The sequence below is a fragment of the Oculina patagonica genome, chromosome 13 (genome assembly GCF_052425735.1).
Source record: "Oculina patagonica isolate OP01 chromosome 13, crgOcupat, whole genome shotgun sequence".
In the NCBI taxonomy this organism is placed as follows: domain Eukaryota; kingdom Metazoa; phylum Cnidaria; class Anthozoa; order Scleractinia; family Oculinidae; genus Oculina; species Oculina patagonica.
In genome coordinates this window covers 26,577,706-26,601,278 of record NC_135770.1, presented here as the reverse complement: position 1 = coordinate 26,601,278, position 23,573 = coordinate 26,577,706, and the positions used below count along the sequence as shown (strand labels likewise).

General features: G+C 37.3%; 1 protein-coding gene across 3 annotated transcripts; it reads left to right on the top strand.

Moving 5' to 3' along the window:
• Window positions 1-15: 15 nt before the first annotated feature.
• On the top strand, window positions 16-23,292 carry LOC144636264 (ribosomal protein S6 kinase-like 1). 3 transcript variants are annotated; one of them, XR_013567497.1, is made up of 17 exons: window positions 16-242; window positions 835-870; window positions 2,312-2,432; window positions 2,988-3,103; window positions 4,107-4,293; window positions 5,172-6,047; window positions 7,317-7,438; window positions 8,355-8,459; window positions 8,876-8,923; window positions 9,492-9,578; window positions 10,168-10,811; window positions 11,360-11,487; window positions 12,132-12,214; window positions 13,057-13,152; window positions 13,686-13,716; window positions 14,597-15,262; window positions 22,915-23,292. XR_013567497.1 is itself a non-coding variant. In XM_078495429.1 (16 exons), exons 1-16 carry the CDS (start codon window positions 147-149, stop codon window positions 14,683-14,685), a joined length of 2,844 nt encoding a protein of 947 aa, XP_078351555.1. In that variant the 5' UTR covers window positions 16-146; the 3' UTR covers window positions 14,686-15,328. The 3 variants fall into 3 exon arrangements, 2 of the variants coding, with proteins under 2 accessions (XP_078351555.1, XP_078351554.1); XM_078495429.1 differs by lacking the exon at window positions 22,915-23,292 and having other exon boundaries at window positions 4,107-4,272; window positions 14,597-15,328; XM_078495428.1 differs by lacking the exon at window positions 22,915-23,292 and having other exon boundaries at window positions 14,597-15,328.
• Window positions 23,293-23,573: the final 281 nt, after the last annotated feature.

Sequence of the window (23,573 nt, the reverse complement as noted above, 5' to 3'; positions counted from 1 at the left end):
CAAAGTGGTCTGTCTGGGGAAGGGTGAGGAAACTTTTTCTTTCATGACAGCGAGGCTGAGGTCTGGGAACTAGAGAGATTGAGTTCAAGATGGCGGAGGATTCACTTATCTCTTGACATGATATTATCCGGAAATAATATCCTGGAATGGCGCAAATGGATGACCATTGGGTCCGACTGTTCAATGTATCGGACCCGAGAAGAGCTTATGCCGGTCATACTTTGTATAAAGTCACTTCCAAGGTAACGAAACCCAACAATTTTCTCCTTCATAATTTGACTATTTTACGTCATACCAGCTATTAGCGTTCAATATATTACAATCTCATACCAATTCAAATACTGATATTGCACCAAATATTTTAGAAGACATTCGCGCTTAAATACTTTAAGTACGCATTGTCTACGCGCATTTCCTTGGATAGAATTTTTACGATCTTTTAGCCGTGTTATAAGTTAAGCGTAAGCCGCTTTCAAATAAATTTCAACCTTTTTTTCTTTCAATCGATGTCAATGTTGTTAGCCGAGCGGGCACTTTATTGATCCAGGTGTCAAATGTCTTAAAATAGCTCTTCTTGTGAACTGTATTTGTTATCGCACTCACAGCTGCATGATAGTGTGGGCTAGCCTTGTGGACTTATCAGACCGATACAGGTTTCTTTTATTTTAATAAGGACGTACATGTACCCTTAGTAGATAAAACAACTGTCTTAACTTGTACACGCACAGGTTTCAAGCTCTCAATATTAAAGTTCATGTCTAATGTTCGTTTTTTTAGGAAACAGTGTTATGGTTTTATTAGTGTTGAAAATTACAATAATTTCTTTTTTTATAGGTTTTTCAGAAGGAGTTTCCTGAGGGAGCAACTGAGGTTTGTTTGTTAAAGAAAAGTAACATCTGTTTCAATCCAATGGATTGGAGGAGCCAAGCGTTTTTTTCCATTACATTGCTGAGTTGCAGCTGACGTCACTGCGACCATGCTGGTGGACAAGAACAAAGCATTTCCCTCCCCTGGGAACTAACTCTTTTATCATGCAAATTCTGCGAAAAAAATTTTATTGTCTTGTCCACCAATATGGCCGCGTTGTCATGTGGTTGCAACCCGGCAATTGCTACGTGGCAGGTTAAGCAGTTTTCATTTGAATGTCGTAAAACCAAAAGCAAAGTAATTACTCTGGCCAATCACAAACTGACACAGACTTTCCACAGAGCCAATCAAAACTCGAAGCAGATACATGTCGCAAGCACGAAGCACGGGAAAACACTCGTGAGCAAGTCACGATTGGTTTTGGTTTTAGTTTTGATTGGCTAAGACAGTGGCGCGAGATTTTTAAACCAATAACCAAGCGTAGTAATGCAAAACAAAAGTAAACACGAATTACTTTCGACACTCAAGTGAAAACTGCTCTATAATTTTTCTGCAGGTTGCAGGCAATATGTATAGTTACTTCATATTTACTTCATTAAGCACTGGTACCGCCCTGATGGGTATTCTGGCTTGTCTGATCCTTAGGATTGGAGCAGGCCTTACTTACCTCTATCCTATACAGGGGTCTTAAAATGTTTTGAAGTAGGCTTCAGCAATTGGAAGAGTAGGCAGCTGTGTCACCAAGCTTGTTTGTCACAAGATGATTTCTATAACCAGAGTAACCAGCGACATACATTCAAGTAGCTGGTGGAACTTTAGTGGTTGCCAGCTTGTTTTAAAAACCCTGCATATGGGTTGTAGCTAATGGCTGTGTTTTTGACATACATGAAAAATTTTAACAATTAGACTACAACTGTATGCCCAAACCATACTTTTCTATGAGCAAATAGTTATCAAGATTCAGCTGAGTTGGTAATCTCTTACATAAACCAAATGTTTCTGTTTTAGTGTACACATAAATGTAGCATGTTCCAGGCTCTCACTTTGTGGGGAAGAGCAGAAAAAGTGGGCAAGCAAGGAAAACACGTTCCCCAGCCTCGTCTTTTTCTCGCTCGCCCGCTTTTTTCGTTCTTCCCCACAAACCGAGAGCCTGGAACAGGCTTGTGCACACATGAAAGATACAACAGCCCATAACCTATAATTTTTAATAATTTTCCCTTTAAAAGCAATATCTACTTGATTGTGTTTTTTTAGTGAATAGTCAGTAATCAAAGAATTAATCAGGTTCGCATATTTCCAGTAGACCATGTCAAATATCTGTCAGTCCCCATGACATAAACATCTTATTCAATAAACTTCCACCACTAATGTAAGAATTGTACTAGTTAAAATGTTCATTTATTTCCACTGTATTAGAATTATAATTAAGTGATTGTTTATACAGATAGCTGTGTGGAGACGATTCAGTGACTTCAAGAAGCTGCATCAGGAGCTTGCAAAGATCTATATCCAGAAACACTCCAAGGAAGAAGAATTCCCTCCATTTCCAAAGGCAAAGTTCTTTGGTATGTCATGCCACTGTATTTGAATACGATAAGTCATTAGCTAGGTACTCTGTACATGGTCATGAAAACTGAGTTTTAAAAAAAAACTAATGTTGGAGTTTTTAATTGTATAGTCTTACTGAGATTTTAACCTGGACTAAAATGGGAGCAATGGTCACCAGAGAGTAAAAGGGTGAGAGTTGCACAAACACAGGAATTTTCTTCATTTCTCATAGTCAATTCTCTGGGCCAAATGAGGGAGAGCTCTTGATTTGCCCTTAAAGTGTAAAACTATGATCAGTTTTTCACCCATATTGTAGAGAATTCCATGAAAGATTTAATAATGGTTAAGCTCAAAATTATTGTGGAACACAACTAGTAGAGTGTTACTACAAAGAATCAAACATTCCCGATGCAAATTGGTTGAGATATCTCTAAGTTCTGACATTGTGCATTGAATAAATTTGGGAAGTATCATGAAATACATGTTACATGTTAATCATAACAATACGTGTTTAACATTTTATCCCTTTTAAAGGCAGTGCTTTTAAATTCTTTTTGCCAATGCGATTGCAGGTCGTTTTGATGAGCCAGTAATTGAAGAAAGGAGAAAAGCAGCTTTGGAACTTTTGACATTTGCTGGAAGCATTCCAGATCTGTTTACAAGCCAACCATTTGTAAAGTTCTTTGAGGTAGATAATATTTAATATATACTTTTAATTAACAAGAAATCTGCATTCTCTGATGGAGTTTTTATTGCATGTTCCTTATATTTAAGAATTCTAATTGCTGGTTTTCACTGACACACAATCAAAAAATAAATTCGGAAACCATTCAACTACAGAAGCTATGAATTTCAAATTTTAATTTATAGCTGATAAATAGATAAACAATTTTTCCAAGTTTCGGGTCTGTGCGGTGTACCGTTCGCGAGTTGTTTTCCGAACCTTTCCATGCAAATTTATAAAGCTTAGTATGGAGACGCCATAACTGTGTCCTTCCGAGGGACACAGTTATGGCCGCTGTGATATCAGAGAAACCATCTGGAACTCAATTCTGTTTACAACAGCGGCTATCCTTGGCTTAAGAGCTAGTACATTTTCACATAAACATCACTTATTGTATCTGAAATGTTTAATCTGCACAAAATGGAAAGGAAAGGCCTTTTTTTCAAACAAAACAGCTTTGTCACGGCACTCAGCTTGATGTCACATACGACGGAGAACTCAAATATTCAAAATGCTCTGTTTTAAAAACGAATGACACTATCGATCTGGAAATTTGCAAAAAAATATATATTTTAAGTTTATCTTTCGCCTAATGACAATGAAAATTTAGCAGGCCTAGTGAATTTTGATTTCAGAATTTTATGACGTAACATGAAAACCAAGAATAGTTAACTCTTGTATCCTCATTACTCCTATAAGAAGTACTTCAAAATAAATTTGTTATAAAAATAATAAAAAAAATGTCTTTATATGTTTGTATAGTCTAAGCAGACAGAGTGAGAAACATTCTTGTCCCCAGAGTCCACGATCCTTCTAGACGGATGGAGGACTCTGGGGACAAGAACGTGTGACATGTTAACATGGTGTCATGCAAAATACTTTACTTATCCAATGAAAGAACAGGTAATAAATTAAATATGGTCAAAGTATTATTCACAAATCTTAATACTTTAAATTCATATTTCAGGGGGGATTCCCTGATAGTCCAATTGGCAGTGACAGTATGGCAAGCAGAGAGGGCAGCTCATCTGACACAGAAGGAGAGAGCTTCAGAGAAGGCTCTACTGTGAAGGAATTAGATGCATGTGGTGGCAGTGCTGTCCAAAATGACAGGCAATCTCCATCTTCTTCAGGTACCTCAAGCAGAGAGAATGGTGAGACTTCCAGCATTGAATGTCAATTATTAGCATAGAAGACTGGAACATCATCCAGTGAACATGAAGACAATTAACCTACATTTATAAAAGGAATATTTCCACTTGTGTTAAGAATCATAATAACAAATATTATTAATAATAATAATAATAATAATAATAATAATAATAATAATAATAATAATAATAATAATAATAATTAAAACATATTTATACAAGATGACCATTTCAGTTATAAAAACTGCTATCAACATGGGTCCTGGGTTGAAAAAAAAAATGAATAGTTAATAAAATAGAGTAATAAAAACAGTTAAAAAGAATGACAGCTGCAGCTGCAGAAGGCTATGTACACTGTACATGCAAAACAAACTGTTGATGCCTAGCTTCAGAAGTACTGGTATTAAGTTTTCCATTTGTTGGAAACCCTTAAACTTGCATAGGTTGTTAGCTTTAATTTACATGCTCTACAATTAAGTAGTCAAAATTCATGTCTTGTTTTCTCTAGAATCTTTCCTGTAGTTTGAGATGTTTGTACATGACAGATGGCACATACTGCAAGTCCAGGATGCATGCTTGTACTGTTTGTAGACTATGAGTAGTCCCTTTATTTTCTTAGTCTACTGAGCATGAACCAAATAAATGTGAGAGGAAAAATGGCCCTGGAAAATCTAGCGGCAAGGGGCACATCTCAGTCCAAGATTTTCCATACATTTTTCTGAGCATTTTTTTGCTTTGCACTAGATGGACTAGGAAATGAAAAGGGACTTTTTGTAGTCTTATGCTGTTTGAGATCAATCACACTTAATACTCAGCGTCATTTAATGATTTTGCTTCAAACTCTAAACAGTTGTGTTTAAGCTATCTTACTTTTTCTTCAGGTGATAATCTTGAAGATGCATCTACCCTTGGTGGTGTGTGGCTCTGTAAGCAGCCTTCTCTGACTGAAGGCCTTGACAACCTCAGCTCAGATGAGGAGGAAAATGAACGTGAAACAATGCCACCAGCCGGCAGTGAAAGCGAGGAAAGTGCAGATTTAACCAGGCAGTCAAATGAAGGGGCTAATGAAAACAATGATGAAGAACCTGATGATGTTTTTACACATGATCTTGATGGAAGTTTAGACAATGAATTGGACATTTCTGAGAAAGAGGATCGCGCCAGCAGTGCCGAGCCTCCAAATTGGCTTGTTCGAGCAATTTCTATTTGCAGTGAAGGAGAGGACTTGGAAGTACTTGCATCTGAAGCTGATTCAGAGGAGCTGAGTTTTCCACAAGCATTTTCTGAGTATGAATTGTCAAACCAAGAAGACAATGATTCTTCTCGCTATCCCTGTTCGGATTCCACTGATGATCTTTCTTTGCAACAAGATATAACAGGCACTTCAGAAACTTCTTCATCAGATGCTCATAGACATGATGAGAATCAGTGGTCAAAAACGCATCTTGACGAGACATCAGACTCAGCGCATTTTCCTGGTAAAACAGAATCTTCTGAGGTAAAGGACTCAAGTTCTGTTGGTACAACAGAGGACAAACAGTCATTCACAAGTTCTAGTGACTCAGGAAAGAGAGTAACAAGGCAGAGAACACTCTCTGATCTGGCAGATATCTACATTCATCCTAAAGAGAGTGACTATTTGTATGCCGCAGGACATACGATTCACAAGGCACTAGAATGTGAAGTTAATGGCAAATATGAAGAGGCATTCAGTTTGTATAAGACTTGTGTTGGTCTTCTGTTGAGTGGTGTTCAAGGTATATTTATGTCATACAGTTCTGCAGCTAATGTGCATTCTTAATATCGGTAGTGTGTCAGCTGGCTTAAAATTGTGTCGCAGTGTATGTTTTTTTCCTAGACTGTTCAATCCTGTGGGCTTGACTTCTGTCGCTCTTCCAAGTCCAGTCTTTGTTCCTTTGTCTGGAAATGTGATCTTAGTTATTGGCATAGATTTTTACAACTTTATGTTTCCTTTTACTCCTTAGTTTTAGTTTTAGTCAAGAAGATACCGGTGATTCCTCGCGAAGCGAGGCCGAAGGCCGAGTGTAGCGGGGTGTATAATTTTGTCCCTCAAAGGGCTCAGACGAGATGAAATCTCGTGTGGAGATTACGGTCATATATATTAATTTGTGAGCTTGGTGTCTGGCGGAAATGACATCACACGGCCGCGCGCTGGTGGCCTAATGGTGTGAGGCGTCGAACTTGAAATCAGATCTTCGGGACTGAGGGCGGGGGTTCGAATCCGACTAGGGTTTTTTTTTTACTATTATTTTTTTTGTGGGTTCGAAACCTGAGCCTTTCATTTTTATCGTTTTTCTTTTCGGATTAAAATAACACTGATTTCCACATAATACTCCCTGAACGCCTATTCAGGCTATAAACTGCTGGGTCTGTAATCGTGCAGTTCGTTGTCGTTCAGTTTCTGTTTGTATTCTGTCTGCTGTATTTTGTCGAAGTCTCTGTAATCGTGCAGTTCGTTGTTGTTCAGTTTCTGTTTGTATTCTGTCTGCTGCATTTTGTCGAAGTCTCTGTAATCGTGCAGTTCGTTGTTGTTCAGTTTCTGTTTGTATTATGTCTGCTGTATTTTGTCGACATCTCTGTAATCGTGCAGTTCGTTGTTGTTCAGTTTCTGTTTCTATTCTGTCTGCTGTATTTTGTCCGTTACTAGGCAACAATAACCCAGAGCTTCGCGAGGCCCTGCGAGTCACGTATTACTAGTATAAAATACTCGAGATAGTGTTTCATCACATTTCCAGACACCACCAAATACGCATGTTGTCTTTTTGCCTCTCTTTAGGGTGTTTGGAAATGTGGTGAAACACACTTTCTCTTGTGTTTTGTAAATGAAATTATACATTACGCAAAACGTGACAATTTACTGTGAGCCAGACTGTGAGCCTTGAGATGAGATGTTGATCACAGTGTTCCAGCATTGTGATTTTTTCCTACCTAAAGCCTCCTTTCACTTAACTAGGCTCCTGTTCCTCATTGAAGCAATACTGAGTTTTGATAATTTTGTTTTGCAGGAGAAAAGGATGTAAAGAGACGTGAAGCAGTGAGGCGTAAGACAGCTCAATATCTCTTGAAAGCTGAAGCTCTTTACAATGCCTACCTTGTTGTCAGTGATTCTCCAGAGAAATCCGAGCAAGTGAGTTAATACTGACCTGTTATTTAGAAATTATTCACAGGTGACTTATTAGAATGCACAATTACAGCAGCTAAACAGCAATCAACTGACGGACCAGACACATACCCCAGCAGGGTTGGAAACTAAAATTTCGAAGCACTCGCCATCTGAGCGAGTGACCTTCAAATTGCACTCGCCCAGATCAGTTTTTACTCACCCAGTCTCCTCCATTAAAAAAGAAAAAAAAAGCCCCCCTCCCCCCACAAATAATAAAATGTACAACTTAAATTTTTAAGCACGTTTGATACTCACTGTGCCACCGTAGTGGTTGATCACGATACAGACTGCAATCTAAGCCTATTTCTTAAATGAATTTAAGTCACCGAAAATAGACCTTACTCCATGATAAAACCGTGAGCACACTTCCATCGAAAGTTGAAACACAGTTTAATCTGATATGTATTCCTAAATACCTGTAGTTTGCACGCAAATAGCTTTGATGGTGATTTCAAAATGTTGGTAAGCTATCGGCTTATGAACAGTGTAGATTATTTTAAAGTGGAAAGTAAAAGTTCCGCCTACTTTCAATAATATATTGCAAATGGTACTCGCCAAACCAGGCAAGTGATCCCTGATAGTCTTCACACCCCCCTGGGCGAGTGGGCGAGCGCTAATTTCCAACCCTGCCCCAGACACACCATTAATTTTCAACATCAGATGATGATTGATGAAATTAAAAATTTAAGCTAATTGGAAATGATCGAATGTTGAAGTGAACTTCAATTTTCTGAGAAGTGTGCTAAGATTATTGATGGCAGCAAAAAAATGCTACGATTGACTAAGCAGAGCTTGATTGTTATTGAAAGGCATGTCACCAATTCCCCAATTAGAAGCTGCAGGGTTTATCTTGTCATTTAGGATTATTTGATTTTTGTAGGATTCTTCTCCATTACATGCTGGCGATTTATGCAAATCTGATGATCTACAAAGATTCAAGGATCTCACACTTGCAGACTTGAAAGTCATGGGAATTGTTGGCAAGGTTTGTTTATTAATTGTTCAGTATTCATTTGACAGCAGATTGCTAATAAAACTTCAAGTCATTTTATAGTATAATTTTCACTCGAGTGTGGATAGTAATTCGCATCAGCTTTGGTTTGCATTGCTACGCTTAATGATTGGTTTTAAAAACTCGCATGCATCAAGTCCTTGACTATCAGAAGTAAACCAAAATCAAATGTAACTCACTCAAATGTATTTTCCCATACTTTACACCACTACATATATGACGTGTATTTGATTTGAGTTTTGATTGGTTCACTAGATTATCTGTGTCCTTTGTGATTGGCCAGAATAATTATTTTTAACTAGTTTTGGTTTTGCAATACTCAGACGAAAACTGCTCTATAACTATGATCTCTAGTAAGGGTGAATGCTTTGTTTTGCTTGGATTTGTAGGTGATCCTGGTTGAAAATATCCACAATGGGGAAACTTTTGTTGTCAAGGTTTGTAATTGGCTGTGGCCAGTGGGGGGCACAAAGAAGAAACAGATTGGGATGTGCAATTTTATAGGCAGCAGTGATTTTACAACAAAATACCCAAACTTTTACGATGTCTTTTCAACCCCTTCACCCATCCACCCCCACAACAACCACCCCCCTCCCTGCAATTACAGAATCATCATTATAAAGAACTAAGCTTATTATATAAAAATAAAAAAAAATCTTAGACTATTACAGCCAAAAAAATAACAGATCAAATTGCATCTTCCTATCAGGTTTATCTTTGAGTACTCCCCTTAAATTTTTGAATGTTATGTTTTTGTGCCCTGACTGCACGACAGTGTATATGTTGTGGTTTAATTTTTTCTTTGGTTTAAAATATTTCAAACCAGTTTGATTTTTATTCTTCATTGTCTTATGTTCATAAACATAATCTGAAACAAAGGGAAATAAAAATCAAACTGGTTTGAAAAATTTTTAAACCAAAGAAAAAATTAAACCACAACATATATATTAGTTTTTTGTATTGTTATTTGTTGCCACTTGTTTATTTTATTGTCTGTGTTTTTAGGCTCTTTGCAAGTCAGGGCCAACACGAACACATCAGAACTCTCAAGGTAGTGAGTGTCAGAGAAGAAAATCTGTGAGACGTCTTTACGTAAGTACAAAATAATGTACTGATACATAGTTACTTCAGTCTGTTTTTCCATTGTCAACAGATCAAGTAAGATAAGTTAACTTTATTTAAAAACTCTTTTAAAATGGAAAAAAATTCCCTCAACCTATACACAATGTTACATATTTCTGACCATTATTTTATCAAGGAAAAGATATGGTAATCTTATGACCATCACATTGGATCCAGAGGCATAAGATTCAAATTTCATGCAATGTCTTGTTTTTTTTTTTTAAGTGGGCAATACATACTTTCATGGTGGGGCTCTGCATTGCCTGTGAATGTAGTTGGATGTTGTTTTGCATTAACAAAACATTTGTGAATGAAAGCCAGGCTACAAAGCTCTCTGTACACTTCGCTTTCTGTACATAGTCGTTTGCACGCATTGCATTCCTATGATTCTAAGAATTAATTACATGTACCTGCCAACAAGTGGTAAAAAACAGTCTCTGATGCCTACAGTAAGATTTACAGTTGGGCTCCTTTGCACATATTTTATAATAAGTACATCAGCGGTCTTAGATACTTTGTGATATTTTTCAGTCAGATTTAGTTGTTACCTTCATTGCAGGGCAAATATCCAAACATTGTGCGACTGTACAAGTACTTTGAGACTGCTACTACAATTTATCTTTTGTTGGAGTATGCTAGAGGAGGAAGACTGTGGGATCATATCTCTTGTTACCAGCGCAACAAGGATTCACATGACTACCTCTTAAGAAACGGCAATAGAAAAACTACTGAACTAAAGAAATCTGCATCTGATTCAAGTGTGACTCAGACTAAAACTGTTGATACAGCAGACGCTAGACCTCTACCTCAATTTGCGGCAATGCCCTTGGAAGGAGAGAAACTATCAAATAATCCTGCTTTGGAATCCAGGACTAGCAATTCTTCAACAATGCAAGATAGCGAGCTTGCTGCAAAGGTGGTGTCAGGTTGTAAAGATAATTACTCGGACAGGCTAACGACTCCACTTAATGGCAATAATAACAAGACCTCTGGGGCAAACCTGGGAGTTGATGATGTAAACAAGGACTCTGTTAATAAATGCAGTGGGAAAGTATCTCCCAGTGTCAAGAGTTCACTGTTTGCGAAACTAGATGAGTATTTCTCTTCTTCAGCCCGGTACTTACCAGATGAGCACACCAGAGTTTGGGCAGCAGAGCTTGTGCTGGCTGTTGCTTACTTACATACTTCAGGAATTATATGCAGGTATTTTACTAGCTACCAAAATAATATTGTTTATAGATTGCTATTTCATTCATTTGTTTTTGTTTTTTTGTTTTTGCTAATTTGCCCACCAAGCCTTGTTAGCATGTGCAAACAACAACATAAAAATAAACCTGGAGCGAGGCTTGGCAGGCAGATCTGATTGCATGAACACAAAACAATAACAAATAAATGAAAAAGGCTATTGGTTCCAACAAAATAGTTTGATTTACAAGTTATAAAATTAATATTATTTGGCGTGAATTAATAGGTGACAAAGTTCAGATGATGTCTTACAGCAAGGCGCCCAAAAGTGTGACTACTTTTAATTTATTCAAATTCTTTCGTGCAGATTTAATCCAATCAAAAGCCGTGGATAGCTTGCAGTTGACTTCTGATTGGATTAAATCTGCATGAAAGAATGCGAATAAATTAAAAGTGGTCACACTTTTGGGCGCCTTGCTGTAACTGGTAAAACAGACATGACCACAAGTTTTTTATTTTTTATTTTATCAAGTTATTTATTATCAGAAATCATTTTTTGTTCACAGAGACTTGAATCCCAAAAATGTGCTTCTCGATGAAGAGGGTCATATCCTTCTCACATATTTTGGTTCATGGGAAGAAACAGAACATATTCCAGATGAGGCAGCTATGAATCATTTCTACTGTGCTCCAGGTAACAGTTGGTATTTGAATAAGGAAGTGCATCTGTTATTAGTTAAGTGATGCTTGTTTTTAGGGTAAGGGTAGGCATTGTCCCCTATGTTATTCCTCAGTCCCTCCTTCCTCTTCCTCCTCCTCCTCCTCTTTCCCCTCTTCCTCTTCTTCTTTGACATAATCATCAACAGCAGCAGCTCCTGCTTCAACATCAACAGCTTTGTCATCCTCCTCATCATCATCATCATCATCATCATCATCATCATCATCATCATCGTCGTCGTCATTATCATCATCATCATCATCAACCTGTCCTTCTATTCTACCCTACCTGTTCCCTATCCACCTCCTGTTTCTCTCTTTTCTCATCATCCTCCCCTCTGACCCCCCTCCACTTACTCATCACCCTTGGCTACCCCTTTACCCATTACTTACTGATATACCTCTCATCTCTGAATAGCAACAATCCAGTCGCAGGTGCTTCCTGCTTGAGTAGGTAACTGGTACTGATGAGCCGTGGGCATCCCTATTCAATCTGCAGGACTGTAGCTGTCTTTGATCTTAAACCTGACACATACAGTACATAAAATATGATGGCCTTGAGGTTTTTTTATTACGCTGCTCAACTAATTGCCATTGGCAATCTTCTCTTTACTTTCACAGAGATGTGGCAGGTTGAGGAAGTAACCGCTGCAGCTGACTGGTGGAGTGTGGGAGTTTTGCTGTATGAAATAATCACAGGACAGGTATGATGAAATGTTATTTCTTATTCACAAACAATGATCCAATTGGCATTATAACACAATAGAAACACACACTCCCTTGAAGCACCCAGTTCTTTCCCAGTTAAGAGATGTCTAGGATTAAGATGAAAGCACTGCTACTTTCAGTAGATTCAAATCCAGGGAACAGTCCACCAGACAATAAACCTATATGTAGTTTCCTACACATAGACGTTTTTTGGAATTGTCACACAATCTTTTCTACGCCATGTGTTTGTGGGGGAGGAATGAGTGACTAGTCCAAAGAACATCTGCATAGGCAGCTAACCCGTATATAGAATAATTGAGTGAATATCAGGAAAAGCGAAAGGGCATGTAAAACATATACAATAATCAAAAGTTCCTTTTGAGATAACAGCACATAAATAAATATAATTAAAAAAAAGATTTAAACATAAATTAAAATTTAAAAAATGGCTTATCCAATGCACTAATTTATTAAAATAAGCAACATGCAGCTGATACACGTATTTTCAGATCATAAAATTAACCTGTTTCTATGTACATTTTTCGAAAAAAAAATATATTAAAAGTAAGGTTAAAAGCTGTAAAAAAGGCACAACGTTTTTGATCAAAATGATCATCTTCTGAGTGATCTAGAGATGATCATTTTGATCAAAAACGTTAAGTGTCATTTTTTAACAGCATTTAACCTTATTTTTAATAACCTGTTTTTGATTATAAACATATTGATATATGGTTTATCTTTGTTTAGAACATATAAGAGAATTCTGTTAATGTTGTGTATTAGATAGTGAATGGTCAAGAACTTTTTGGGTAAATTTGCATCATTGTTGATGTTACAGGCACTCTCCACTGCACATCCATGGGGAATAAAAACTCACACTGAACTACACTTGCCGAATAAAATCTCACCTGAGGCTAAATCTCTTCTAAGAGAGGTACAGTATCCTGATGAGTTGCTCAGTGAATTTGAGCTATGTTATGTTTGATAATGTGAAACTCTTATTAAATTAAAGGGACTTTGTTACAGATTTTCCCAGATTTTTGAATTGCTATTATATTTCTGTCATACAAAAACTACAAATAGTGGTCCATTTTCTTGTTAAAAATTGCTATATTAGAGCACTGAAACTGTCAACAAGTGTCTTTGGCTTCAGTATGCTCGGATGGAAATGGATTGCAATTTGAAAAATTAAGGCTTTACTTTTCAAGTTGTTTCTGCGCCTCTTCAAAAAAATCAATATTTTTAGCCGGAGCTTGATTTCTATCAGCAAATAAAGGTTGTATCTTCTTTTAGATGTTCAAAGGTGATGTCTTTCATGGGTTAAGTTGCCTACCACTAATTTCAGAACAGTTTAGACCAAAAATCTGCAAAATCCTGTGATGTAGCCCCTTTAATAAAAAGCTTCTGTAATTTTTACCTTTCTATGGTTCTTCCTTATAATTTTTTTTCTTCTCTAAAATTATATAGCTTCTGAGAGTGTCACCCTCAGAGAGACTGGGTGAGTACTTGTCTTTTTTGTGTTTTTTGAGTGTGCGACTACTCTGCTTTGAAAATTAAGTTGATTTCCAAGCACTTAAAACCTAATATAACATGCTGTGGTTAATAATAATAATAGGACTGAGAGCCCAGTTTGGTATGCGTGCAAGTGATTAACAAAATTGGACAACCAGGAAATAGGATTTCGATTTGATTATCACAAGCTACAAATAAATATGTTGCCACTTAATCCAAACTATCACAAAAATTGTTGATCATAACCGATGGTTAAATGTCTTGGTGAATGAAATTATACCAGTAAATCTTGATTGTTACGACTGAGATGCACGAGAAAAAAAACCTATTCATGTGTAACAGTCAAAAAATAAACAGTGTGCGCAAATGATATATATGGTCCAATTACATGCATCATGTTTATGCTGTCCAGTTACAAGCATGACATGTAAACTCAACCCTCCAAGTTTATTTTTTTCCTTAGTGGCCATTTGGCCACCGACTGCTCAAGCGCAGGTTGTAAATAGCTCACCTTTCGATCTTTCTTCTCAATTTAGTCACCGGCTGGCGACTTTGGTTCCAATGTCCCTCCAAGTCCCTGGCGACAAAATGTCTTAACTTGGAGGTTGAAACTGTCCTATTTGGGCTACAATGGGGCCTACTGATGACCAATCAGATCAAGAATTTGTTATAGTTGTTTATTATAAAAAAAATAGGTGCAGTAAATGGTGGGCAACCGTGTTACTGGATACGGTACCCCCTGGGTCCTGTGCTGATATATCACTCAGTTGGATTTCTCCATATTCCTGTAAAAACCTGCTTCATTTTGAATTTACTTGATGTTTTTATACCTCTTCAGCATTTAACTGTGTTCTTCTCATTATTAGGTTCTGGTGTAAATGGTGTGGAGGAAATCAAATCACATCCCTACTTCAGTGGCGTCAACTGGACATGGCTGTGTTCAAGAATTAATTAAATCAGAAATTTTATACTGTACATAGTTATATTGAGGATCAAATGCTGTAAATTGACCGTTTGAATTGAAATTGAGAAATATTATTTTTAATACAATTTATTTTAAATTGTGAAATTCCATAAATATTATCCATACCTCCCCCACGGAAGGGATTATCCTAAGTCCCCCCCCCCACTCCCTCTGAAAATTCTAGTTGACCTTCATACATTTCCTTAAAGGTTTTGGCCTTTGAGACCCCCCAAACCCAGGAATTTCCAATCCCTTAAGTGGGGGAGTATGGACCTTTTCTGGAACCACAAATTTGCATAGCTAGTAGTGTATAGATCACACTTTGCACTGCAAATCCTGGGATGGGGACCCTATTATGAAAGGGACGGGGATTCTCATCATCTTGCTTAGGGGTGTAAATTAAAGATTTTGGTCTCGCTAGGGAGTTCAGGACAGAATGGCAATACAGTAGAATCCCGATTTCTCGAACCAATTTTCGTTTCCCTTGCATATAGTTCTCTGCAATTTACATCTAATTTCTCAAACCTCTAGATTTCACAAAGCAAAAATTTTTTCGTTTTCCCTGGAGGCTCGAGAAATTGGAATTCTACTGCATATTTAGCTGTCAAGTTTTTTTTTAAAAAAAAAAAAAAAAGGAAAAAAAAAAAAAAAAGTGGCCACTTTTTTTTTGGGGTTTTATTTAAATTTTTTTACGCCCCCCCCCCCCCCCTGCAAAAAAAGTCCCCTGGCCCCCCCTGTACGAGATTTATGTTAGGCCTTCTAATCCTTGTGAAACAAAAGCTGTAGTCTTTGGTCCATTTAGAATATTGTTTGTTACTTTTATCAAATTTTGTTTTCTATAATTTGTGAGGGTTTTTTTTATCTTAGGTCAGTTTAGCATCTGTTATGAATGCAATTTGCAAATCTACCTTAAAGGACAACCCCTATAGTTATGCCAGCTAGTTAATTATGATTAACTGAAAACCTGCAGGACAGGTTTTGTGTAAATATTGAAGAATTAGGTGCAGATGGTGAAATGCATTACTAGTAATTAAAATTGAATGTTTTACTTTTAAAAGGCTGGGTATGTGAAAAAAAAAACATTTTCTGATACTTTTTCAATTCAATGCACACTTAAAACCATGAGCCATGAAAATATCAACTGCATTATCAATTTTGATGTGTACAATAACATAATATTAAGAAACTATTAAAATTTGTTTACAAATCAAAGTGCCCTTTAGGCTATCTCGTGTAACCGTGATAGTTCCTTATGAACTATTTTTTTGTGAAAAGAAATAAAGTGAAACTGCTTTCTCGGCGATAAAAAACGTGACATTCGCCACTTGTTTTGCGTTATAATTAAGCTTTAATCTGGAATATATAATGCTGACTCGGCATTTTTTCTAAAAAAGGGAAATAATAATATATTTCTTCACAGAAACAGTAGCACATCCTTTGGGGGGTGTGTCCCCCCCCCCCAAAAAAAAAAAAAAAAATTTTTTTTTTTCTTTATAATTATTTTTTGGGGGCCCCCCCCCCCCCGCGCCAAACCATTTAAAACTAACCTATCCCCCCCCCCCCCCCCCCAAAAAAAGGAAAAAAAAAAAAAAAAAAAAAAAATATAAAAACCACCCCCCTTTGAAAAATCCTGGATCCGCCCCTGTCCTGTTTGTTTGCGGTTTATAATTTAGTGGTATTTTTCTATCTTTGAAAACTATTAATTTGAGGTTTCCTTCAATTAAGTAAGCAATTCTGTTCATCAGAAATTGCGGTAATGCTTGGAATTCAATACTGCAAGCTGTGTTCCAGAATTCCATGACACTTCTTCAAGAGACAACCACGAACAACGTATCTTGAAAAAAATGGTCAATGTTTTCAAGTTTGTCGTTCGGATCCGTCTTCTTCTTCGTTAGTCGAAGCTATCCTTGGTTATTTTCGCGTTTTTATTACTCCTTTATTATTTTTCTATCTAAGAAAGTTACATGTATTCCTATCAACTTCTGTTGTCAATTTTCACTCATGGTTTCGTGCAGTCGGGACTTTGAGCGCGATGCTCAACGACTTTGTCAATTGAAAGCAGAAAGGTCTCTCAAGAGAGTCCCTTGGCGGGGACGAAACGCCGCGTCTGACTAGCCACGAACATTTGTAATTTACTGAACTGTCAACTTCTATTGAAAACTATTATTGACTTAAAATATTGTGACACTGTTCCTATAAGACTCCACGCGCGCTGTAATCACGTTATAAACAGAAATCAATAATGAAGTGATGATGTATCGACGCCTGCAACATTACAACACACATGCTGTTGGCGCTACTTTATGCTACTATACTTCGTGAACGGGGCAAAGCACTGCCCAAGCTTGGACGGGAAAGATGCTCAGGTATTATCCGAGAGCCAGCTCAAGATTGAAATTTTTTTTTTATCTTGAGCTGGCTCTCAGACAACATAGTTATTCTTTGGTATTAAAATTTTAATTTGTAATTCCTTTCCTGACCCTCATAACCTGTGGGATACCATAATGGAATACTACAGGTTATAAGGGTCAGGAAATATGGAATTAGGAAAGACGCTGTTGAGAAGCCTGTTTTATAAAAAATCATTGGTTTGTGTCGACAGTTCTGTTTGTAACAAACCCGTAAATTGAAGGAAATGTATCAACGCCGGCAACATAACAACACACATGCTAATGTGGCGCTACCTTATGTGGCATACCTTTGTGAACGGGGCACAGCACTGCCCAAGCTTGGACGGGACCGATACTTAAGCATTGTCTGAGAGCCAGATAAAGAAAGAAAATTTTCTATCTTGAGCTGGCCCTGAGACAATATCTAAGAATTAAAGTGGAATACCACAGGTTATCAGGGTCAGGAAATATGGAATTAGAAAAGACGCTATTGGAAAAAGATGAGAATAGGAAAAGTGAGAAAGATAGACCTGTTTTAATGTAAATGGTTTGTGTAAATTTTATGCTTATAGGGGGGCATGTGAAAAAAGGCGCTTAAATGTTTTGACACTCTTTTAATTCAATGCTCACTAATAACCACGGACCATGAAAACATCTACTGTAATATAAATTGTGATAGGCACATAATGTACAAAACTATGAAATTTGTTTAAAAATCAAAGCGCCCTTTAGGCTATCTCGTGTCACCGTGATAGCTCCTTATGAACTATTTTTTGTGAGAAGTAAAACTAGAAGTAGAACTGCTTTTTCGGTGATGAGAAACCAACCTTTAGATTTGACTCCGAGGACGACTTTGGAATTTTGAAAATTATATCTCCCAAACTAGAACTCTTTCCTGTTGTTGACTTACACATAAAAAACGTTAGAGATAAGATTGATGTGATAAGTGATTGATAGGAGGCACATGAGTTTGGTTTGATCATGAAAACTCGTACTCGTAGCCCAACCTAAAGGTCGCTATTATACTTAAGTTCGTGAACGGGCAAAGCACTGCCCAAGCTTGGATGGGAAAGATGCTTGGGTATTGTCCGAGAGCCAGCTCATGATAGAAAATTTTCTATCTTGAGCTGGCCTTCAGACAAGATAGTATTTCTTAGTTATTTTAATTAAAATAAAAATTTTAATTTGTAATTGTTTCCTGACCCTCATAACTTGTGGGATTACATAAAATGGAATGCCACAGGTTATTAGTGTCAGGAAATATGGAATAGCCATATGACAGATTTCTTTATCCTTTCATATACTTAAACTCGTGAAATCCCTACCCTTTTATATACCTGAAGCCTGAAAAAGGTACCCCTTTCGGGCGGAGCCTCCCCGTATAGGCCATTATAGGGAGTACCCCTATGGAATTAGAAAAGACGCTATTAAAAAAAGACGAGAATAGGAAAAGTGAGAAAGATAGACCTGTTTTAATGTAAATGGTTTGTGTAAATTATTGTTGTTTATGCTTATAGGGGGGCATGTAAAAAAAGGCGCTTAAATGTTTTGACACTCTTTTAATTCAATGCTCACTAATATTGTGATATGCGCATAATGTACAGAACTATTAAATTTGTTTAATTAAAGTTTAATTTATAATTCTTTCCTGACCCTGATAACTTGTGGGATTACATAAAATGGAATGCCACAGGTTATCAGGGTCAGGAAATATGGAATTAGAAAAGACGCTGTTGAGAAATAGCAAATAGGAAAAGTGAGAAAGATAGACCTGCTTTTATATCAATGATTTGTGTTAATTATTTTTGTTTATAACAAACGTCGTCAGTTGGTAAAGTTCGCGTGGAAGTTTTGCCTTAAGTTTTGATAAGTAATGTTACCTCCACCATTCTTGAAACACAAATATGGAAAGAGCCACACGTTGCCAAGGCCCACCGCATATCCTATGCAGATCAAAAGGAGTTCATTTTTATATTCCATTTTTTTCGCATTCCTCGCTCGTGTCGTTATACTAGCTGGATGAACGTTGTTTTTTGACATCTTATAGTCAAAAAGCAAAATTCATCCAGTTAGTATAGCTGGTTGAACATTGTACTAACTGGATGACCGTTGTTTTTGACATCTTGTGGTCAACTGTAGCATTTCGTCTCTCGCCAAACCATTCGACCTCCATCGTTGAATCAGGACGACAAATCTAAATGACATCACAAAGGGTAATGACATAAATAGCGTCTGACGTCATAACTTGCTGCCTCACCAGTATGATTAAAACTGTGCAGTGCGCTTATATTAGAATAAGTTTCAAAGAAGAGTTTTTTGGACCCTGACAATGTTGCACAAGTTCAGACATCTCGGGATTGCTCTGCGTTCATCAGTGGAATGGAGTAAGCCATTGAACGGAGCGCGCGTCAAATCTGTGGCAACTGGTGGCAAAATTAAGCGCGCGCTGAAAAACTAAAACAAGAGTTTTTGGTTCACTGGAAAATTTTCTATCCTGCAGTGCAGGCTCTTTTGGTGGGCGTGCGCTTGAATTAAAAAACGCCAGTGAAGATGGCGGGTTTGCTTTTCGACCTGACTCCCACCCACCCCCTTGTCCGTTTTTTTCACTCGCCCCGACTCTTTTAAGGGTTTTTTTTTGTGAATATGTTTGGACGAGCAAAAGTGTTTAGAAACTCGTGCTAATCCAAACAAATTTACAGAAAATACCGTGACATTTGCCACGGGATTTGCGTTACAATAAAGCTTCAAAGCTTTAATCTGGAACAAATAATGTTGACTCGGCATCTTTCGTTGGTTATTTTTGCGTTTTTATTACTCCTTATTTGTTTTTCTATGTTAGAAAACTATGAATATCGTGACACGCCCCTATTAGACTCCATGCGCGCTGTGATGACGTTGTAATAAGCAGAAATAAAAAATGAAGTTATCATGTGTCAACGCCTGCAACATTACAACAAATACGCTAAGTTGCATGGTGCTGCTTACCTTTGTGAACGGGGCAAAGCACTGCCCAAGCCTTGACGGGACCGATGCTTAGGTATTGTCCGAGAGCTAGCTCAAGATAGAAAATTTTCTATCTTGAGCTGGCACTCAGACAATGTCTAAGAATTAAAATGGAATACCACAGGTTATCGGGATCAGGAAATGTGGAATTATAAAGGACGCTATTGAGAAAAGATAGCAAATAGGAAAAGTGAAAAAGATCAAGGGTTTAAAAAAATAACAATTCAAAGCTGTCTACATTGCATGGGGCGCCACCCATTAGCTATGTGTCGAAGTCTTTGATTGAAGAAATTACTCATGTTAGCGCGCGCGTCCTGTTTTTCCTCTACACGCGCTTGCTGGTATCGATTTGTTCTGACGCTCGTCAATGTGGATGTTTTTGCACTTGCCAACACTTTTGTTCTGACTTGCCGCCGATTGGGTGTTCTCCCGCACTTGCTACTCTACCGAAATTGATGTTTTCCCGCGCTGAATATTTTTTCGCATTTTCTGTCGTTCCAATGTTTTCCCGCGCTTTTTCGCGGTATACACTAACATATATTTTCATCTCCAAACTTGCCACTGATTACTTTTATTCTTGCGCTTGTAATATCGGAATGGATATTTTCCGTCTTTTCGAATTTATTTTTTTCGTGCTTGCCAGTTCCCAGAGCTTGGTTGTTTTTACCCACTTACCGTGCGCGTCGTTTGCATGCCAAGTTTTTCCTCACTTGCCTCTGTCTGGTTCCATGTTTTTTTCTGCCTTAACTACCTCTTAAGTACTGTTTTTTTTACATCTTGTGGTCAACTGTAGCATTTCGTCTCTCAACGAAAGATTCGACTTCCATCGTTGAATCGAAAAGGTAAATCTATTAAAATGACATCACAAAGGGTAATGACATAAATAGCTTCTGACGTCATAACAAAGCTGCCTCACCAGTAAGATTAACTGTGTAGAGCCACTGATAAAGAGTTCAGTTTTAAAATAAAGTTTCGGACGCTGAGATTGCTTTAAAGTTCTGACGTTTCGGGACGTCTGTCCGTTCATCAGTGGAATTGTGTTAGCTGCTGAACGGAGCGCGTGCGCCAATTCTGTGGTAACCAGTGGCAACAGTCAAGCGCGCGCTGAGCCCGGGGGGGGGGGGGGAGTGACTTCTTATAATGGCCGATGTTGGGAGGCTCCTCCCGAAAAGGTAGCCGCTAACAATAGTAACCTTAAGGTATGCATTCCAGAAAAAAATAGCTAAATAAAATGTAGGGAAAAAACCCAGAAAGAACTGAGTTTAGATATTGGTTAAACAAATCTTCATATTAGAATTGTCATCTCTTGATGGTGTTTACTAATGCTTTATCTCAAGTTGCAGCCGTGTCGGTTTTTGGATGTCACGCAATGCTCCCCCTACCCCGAAAGAAACTTTCGTTTGGGTTTTTTTTTTTTTTGGGGGGGGGGGGGAGGCGTTGTGTGACATCCCAACTGATCTGGATAAACAAAAACACTGAATACTATTTGGGTTTCAAGTGTACGGGAAGGTTAAGCAAAGATGCGTCTTAAAAAAAAAACGTGGGCAAAATGCTTCCAATCAACGTAAAAATTACACAGTATCATGATTTGACTTGGAGTTTCAAGGGTTTTAAAACCAAAACCAGTACAACGATTGATCAAAACATAGTTACTATGATCAAAACAACATATTTAATAACCTATGAGAGCATGAATAAAATACAGGTAACTGGAAGGGAAACACATAATCAAGTTGTGATTGGTTGCGGCTTTGCAACAAAATTGGTTGCATAGGTGAAGAGTATAGTAAATAAAAACAAAAACACCAACAAAAACAAGGCAGTCACGGTTCTTTTCGACACTCAAAAACTTCTCAAATAGACAAAAACATGAGAGGATGTGAGAATCATATGTTTCAGCAATTTTAATAATCAGCAAGTTTCTTTTCAACTTTACAAAGGATTGCTCTCCAGAAGGCAACACTCAACTAACTTGAGAACTAACTAGAATTAATACATCTATGTTTGCGTTAATTACAAAGCTCAATAATGTATTTTAGCCTTGCAGCGACGTCTTGTTTAGAATCGTTTTAATATTCATTACATTATTTAACCTTCTTGAAAATCCAACTTTCCTAAACTTCAGTACACATTAACTTGAAGGATGGATCAAGTATTACAATATCTTAAAATATTTGACCGACTAGTTCACTGTGGATACCCTACCCAGCAAGAATATAAAATCATATGGGACAGTCAACTCTCTCTTAAATTATGGACACCTCTATCAGATGGACACCTCTTTAAGGAAGACATGTGGTATTGGTCCCCTCCCTGCCGTTTTTCAGTCATTTTAATGTAACTCAACTCCCAATAAGAGGGACATCTCTTTAAGATGGACACCAGGGGCTGTTCCCCTCCCTGCCATTTTTCAATCATTTTACTGTAACTTAACTCCCAATAAGAGGGACACCTTTTTGAAACAGACAGTTGGAGCCGGTCTGTTGGTGTCCGTTTTAGAGAGAGTTGACTGTATGACATTATATAAAGGTTCGAGTATGATTTAGTATAGTATATATGACCTGAGACGTCAGAACTGCCTAGTCTTGCCCAAGCCAAAAGCTAACCTTAAACTGAAATCAGTTTCATACATTGGCGCAAAAAGGTGGAATAATTTGCCCAATGCCTGGAGGGCTAAAGAAAGCTTAGCTTCCTTCAATAGGGAACTAAAGGCCATCAAAAATCTCGATATTGTAAATAGTAAATTGTAAATAGGCTAGTGCATGTAAATATTGTAAATATCTTGTATATTGTAAATAAGTTTAGTTAGTATTCGTTTTCCCTGGAGGCTCGAGAAATTGGAATTCTACTGCATATTTAGCTGTCAAGCTGTAGTCTTTGGTCCATTTAGAATATTGTTTGTTACTTTTATCAAATTTTGTTTTCTATAATTTGTGAGGGTTTTTTTTATCTTAGGTCAGTTTAGCATCTGTTATGAATGCAATTTGCAAATCTACCTTAAAGGACAACCCCTATAGTTATGCCAGCTAGTTAATTATGATTAACTGAAAACCTGCAGGACAGGTTTTGTGTAAATATTGAAGAATTAGGTGCAGATGGTGAAATGCATTACTAGTAATTAAAATTGAATGTTTTACTTTTAAAAGGCTGGGTATGTGAAAAAAAAAACATTTTCTGATACTTTTTCAATTCAATGCACACTTAAAACCATAAGCCATGAAAATATCAACTGCATTATCAATTTTGATGTGTACAATAACATAATATTAAGAAACTATTAAAATTTGTTTACAAATCAAAGTGCCCTTTAGGCTATCTCGTGTAACCGTGATAGTTCCTTATGAACTATTTTTTTGTGAAAAGAAATAAAGTGAAACTGCTTTCTCGGCGATAAAAACGTGACATTCGCCACTTGTTTTGCGTTATAATTAAGCTTTAATCTGGAATATATAATGCTGACTCGGCATTTTTTCTAAAAAAGGGAAA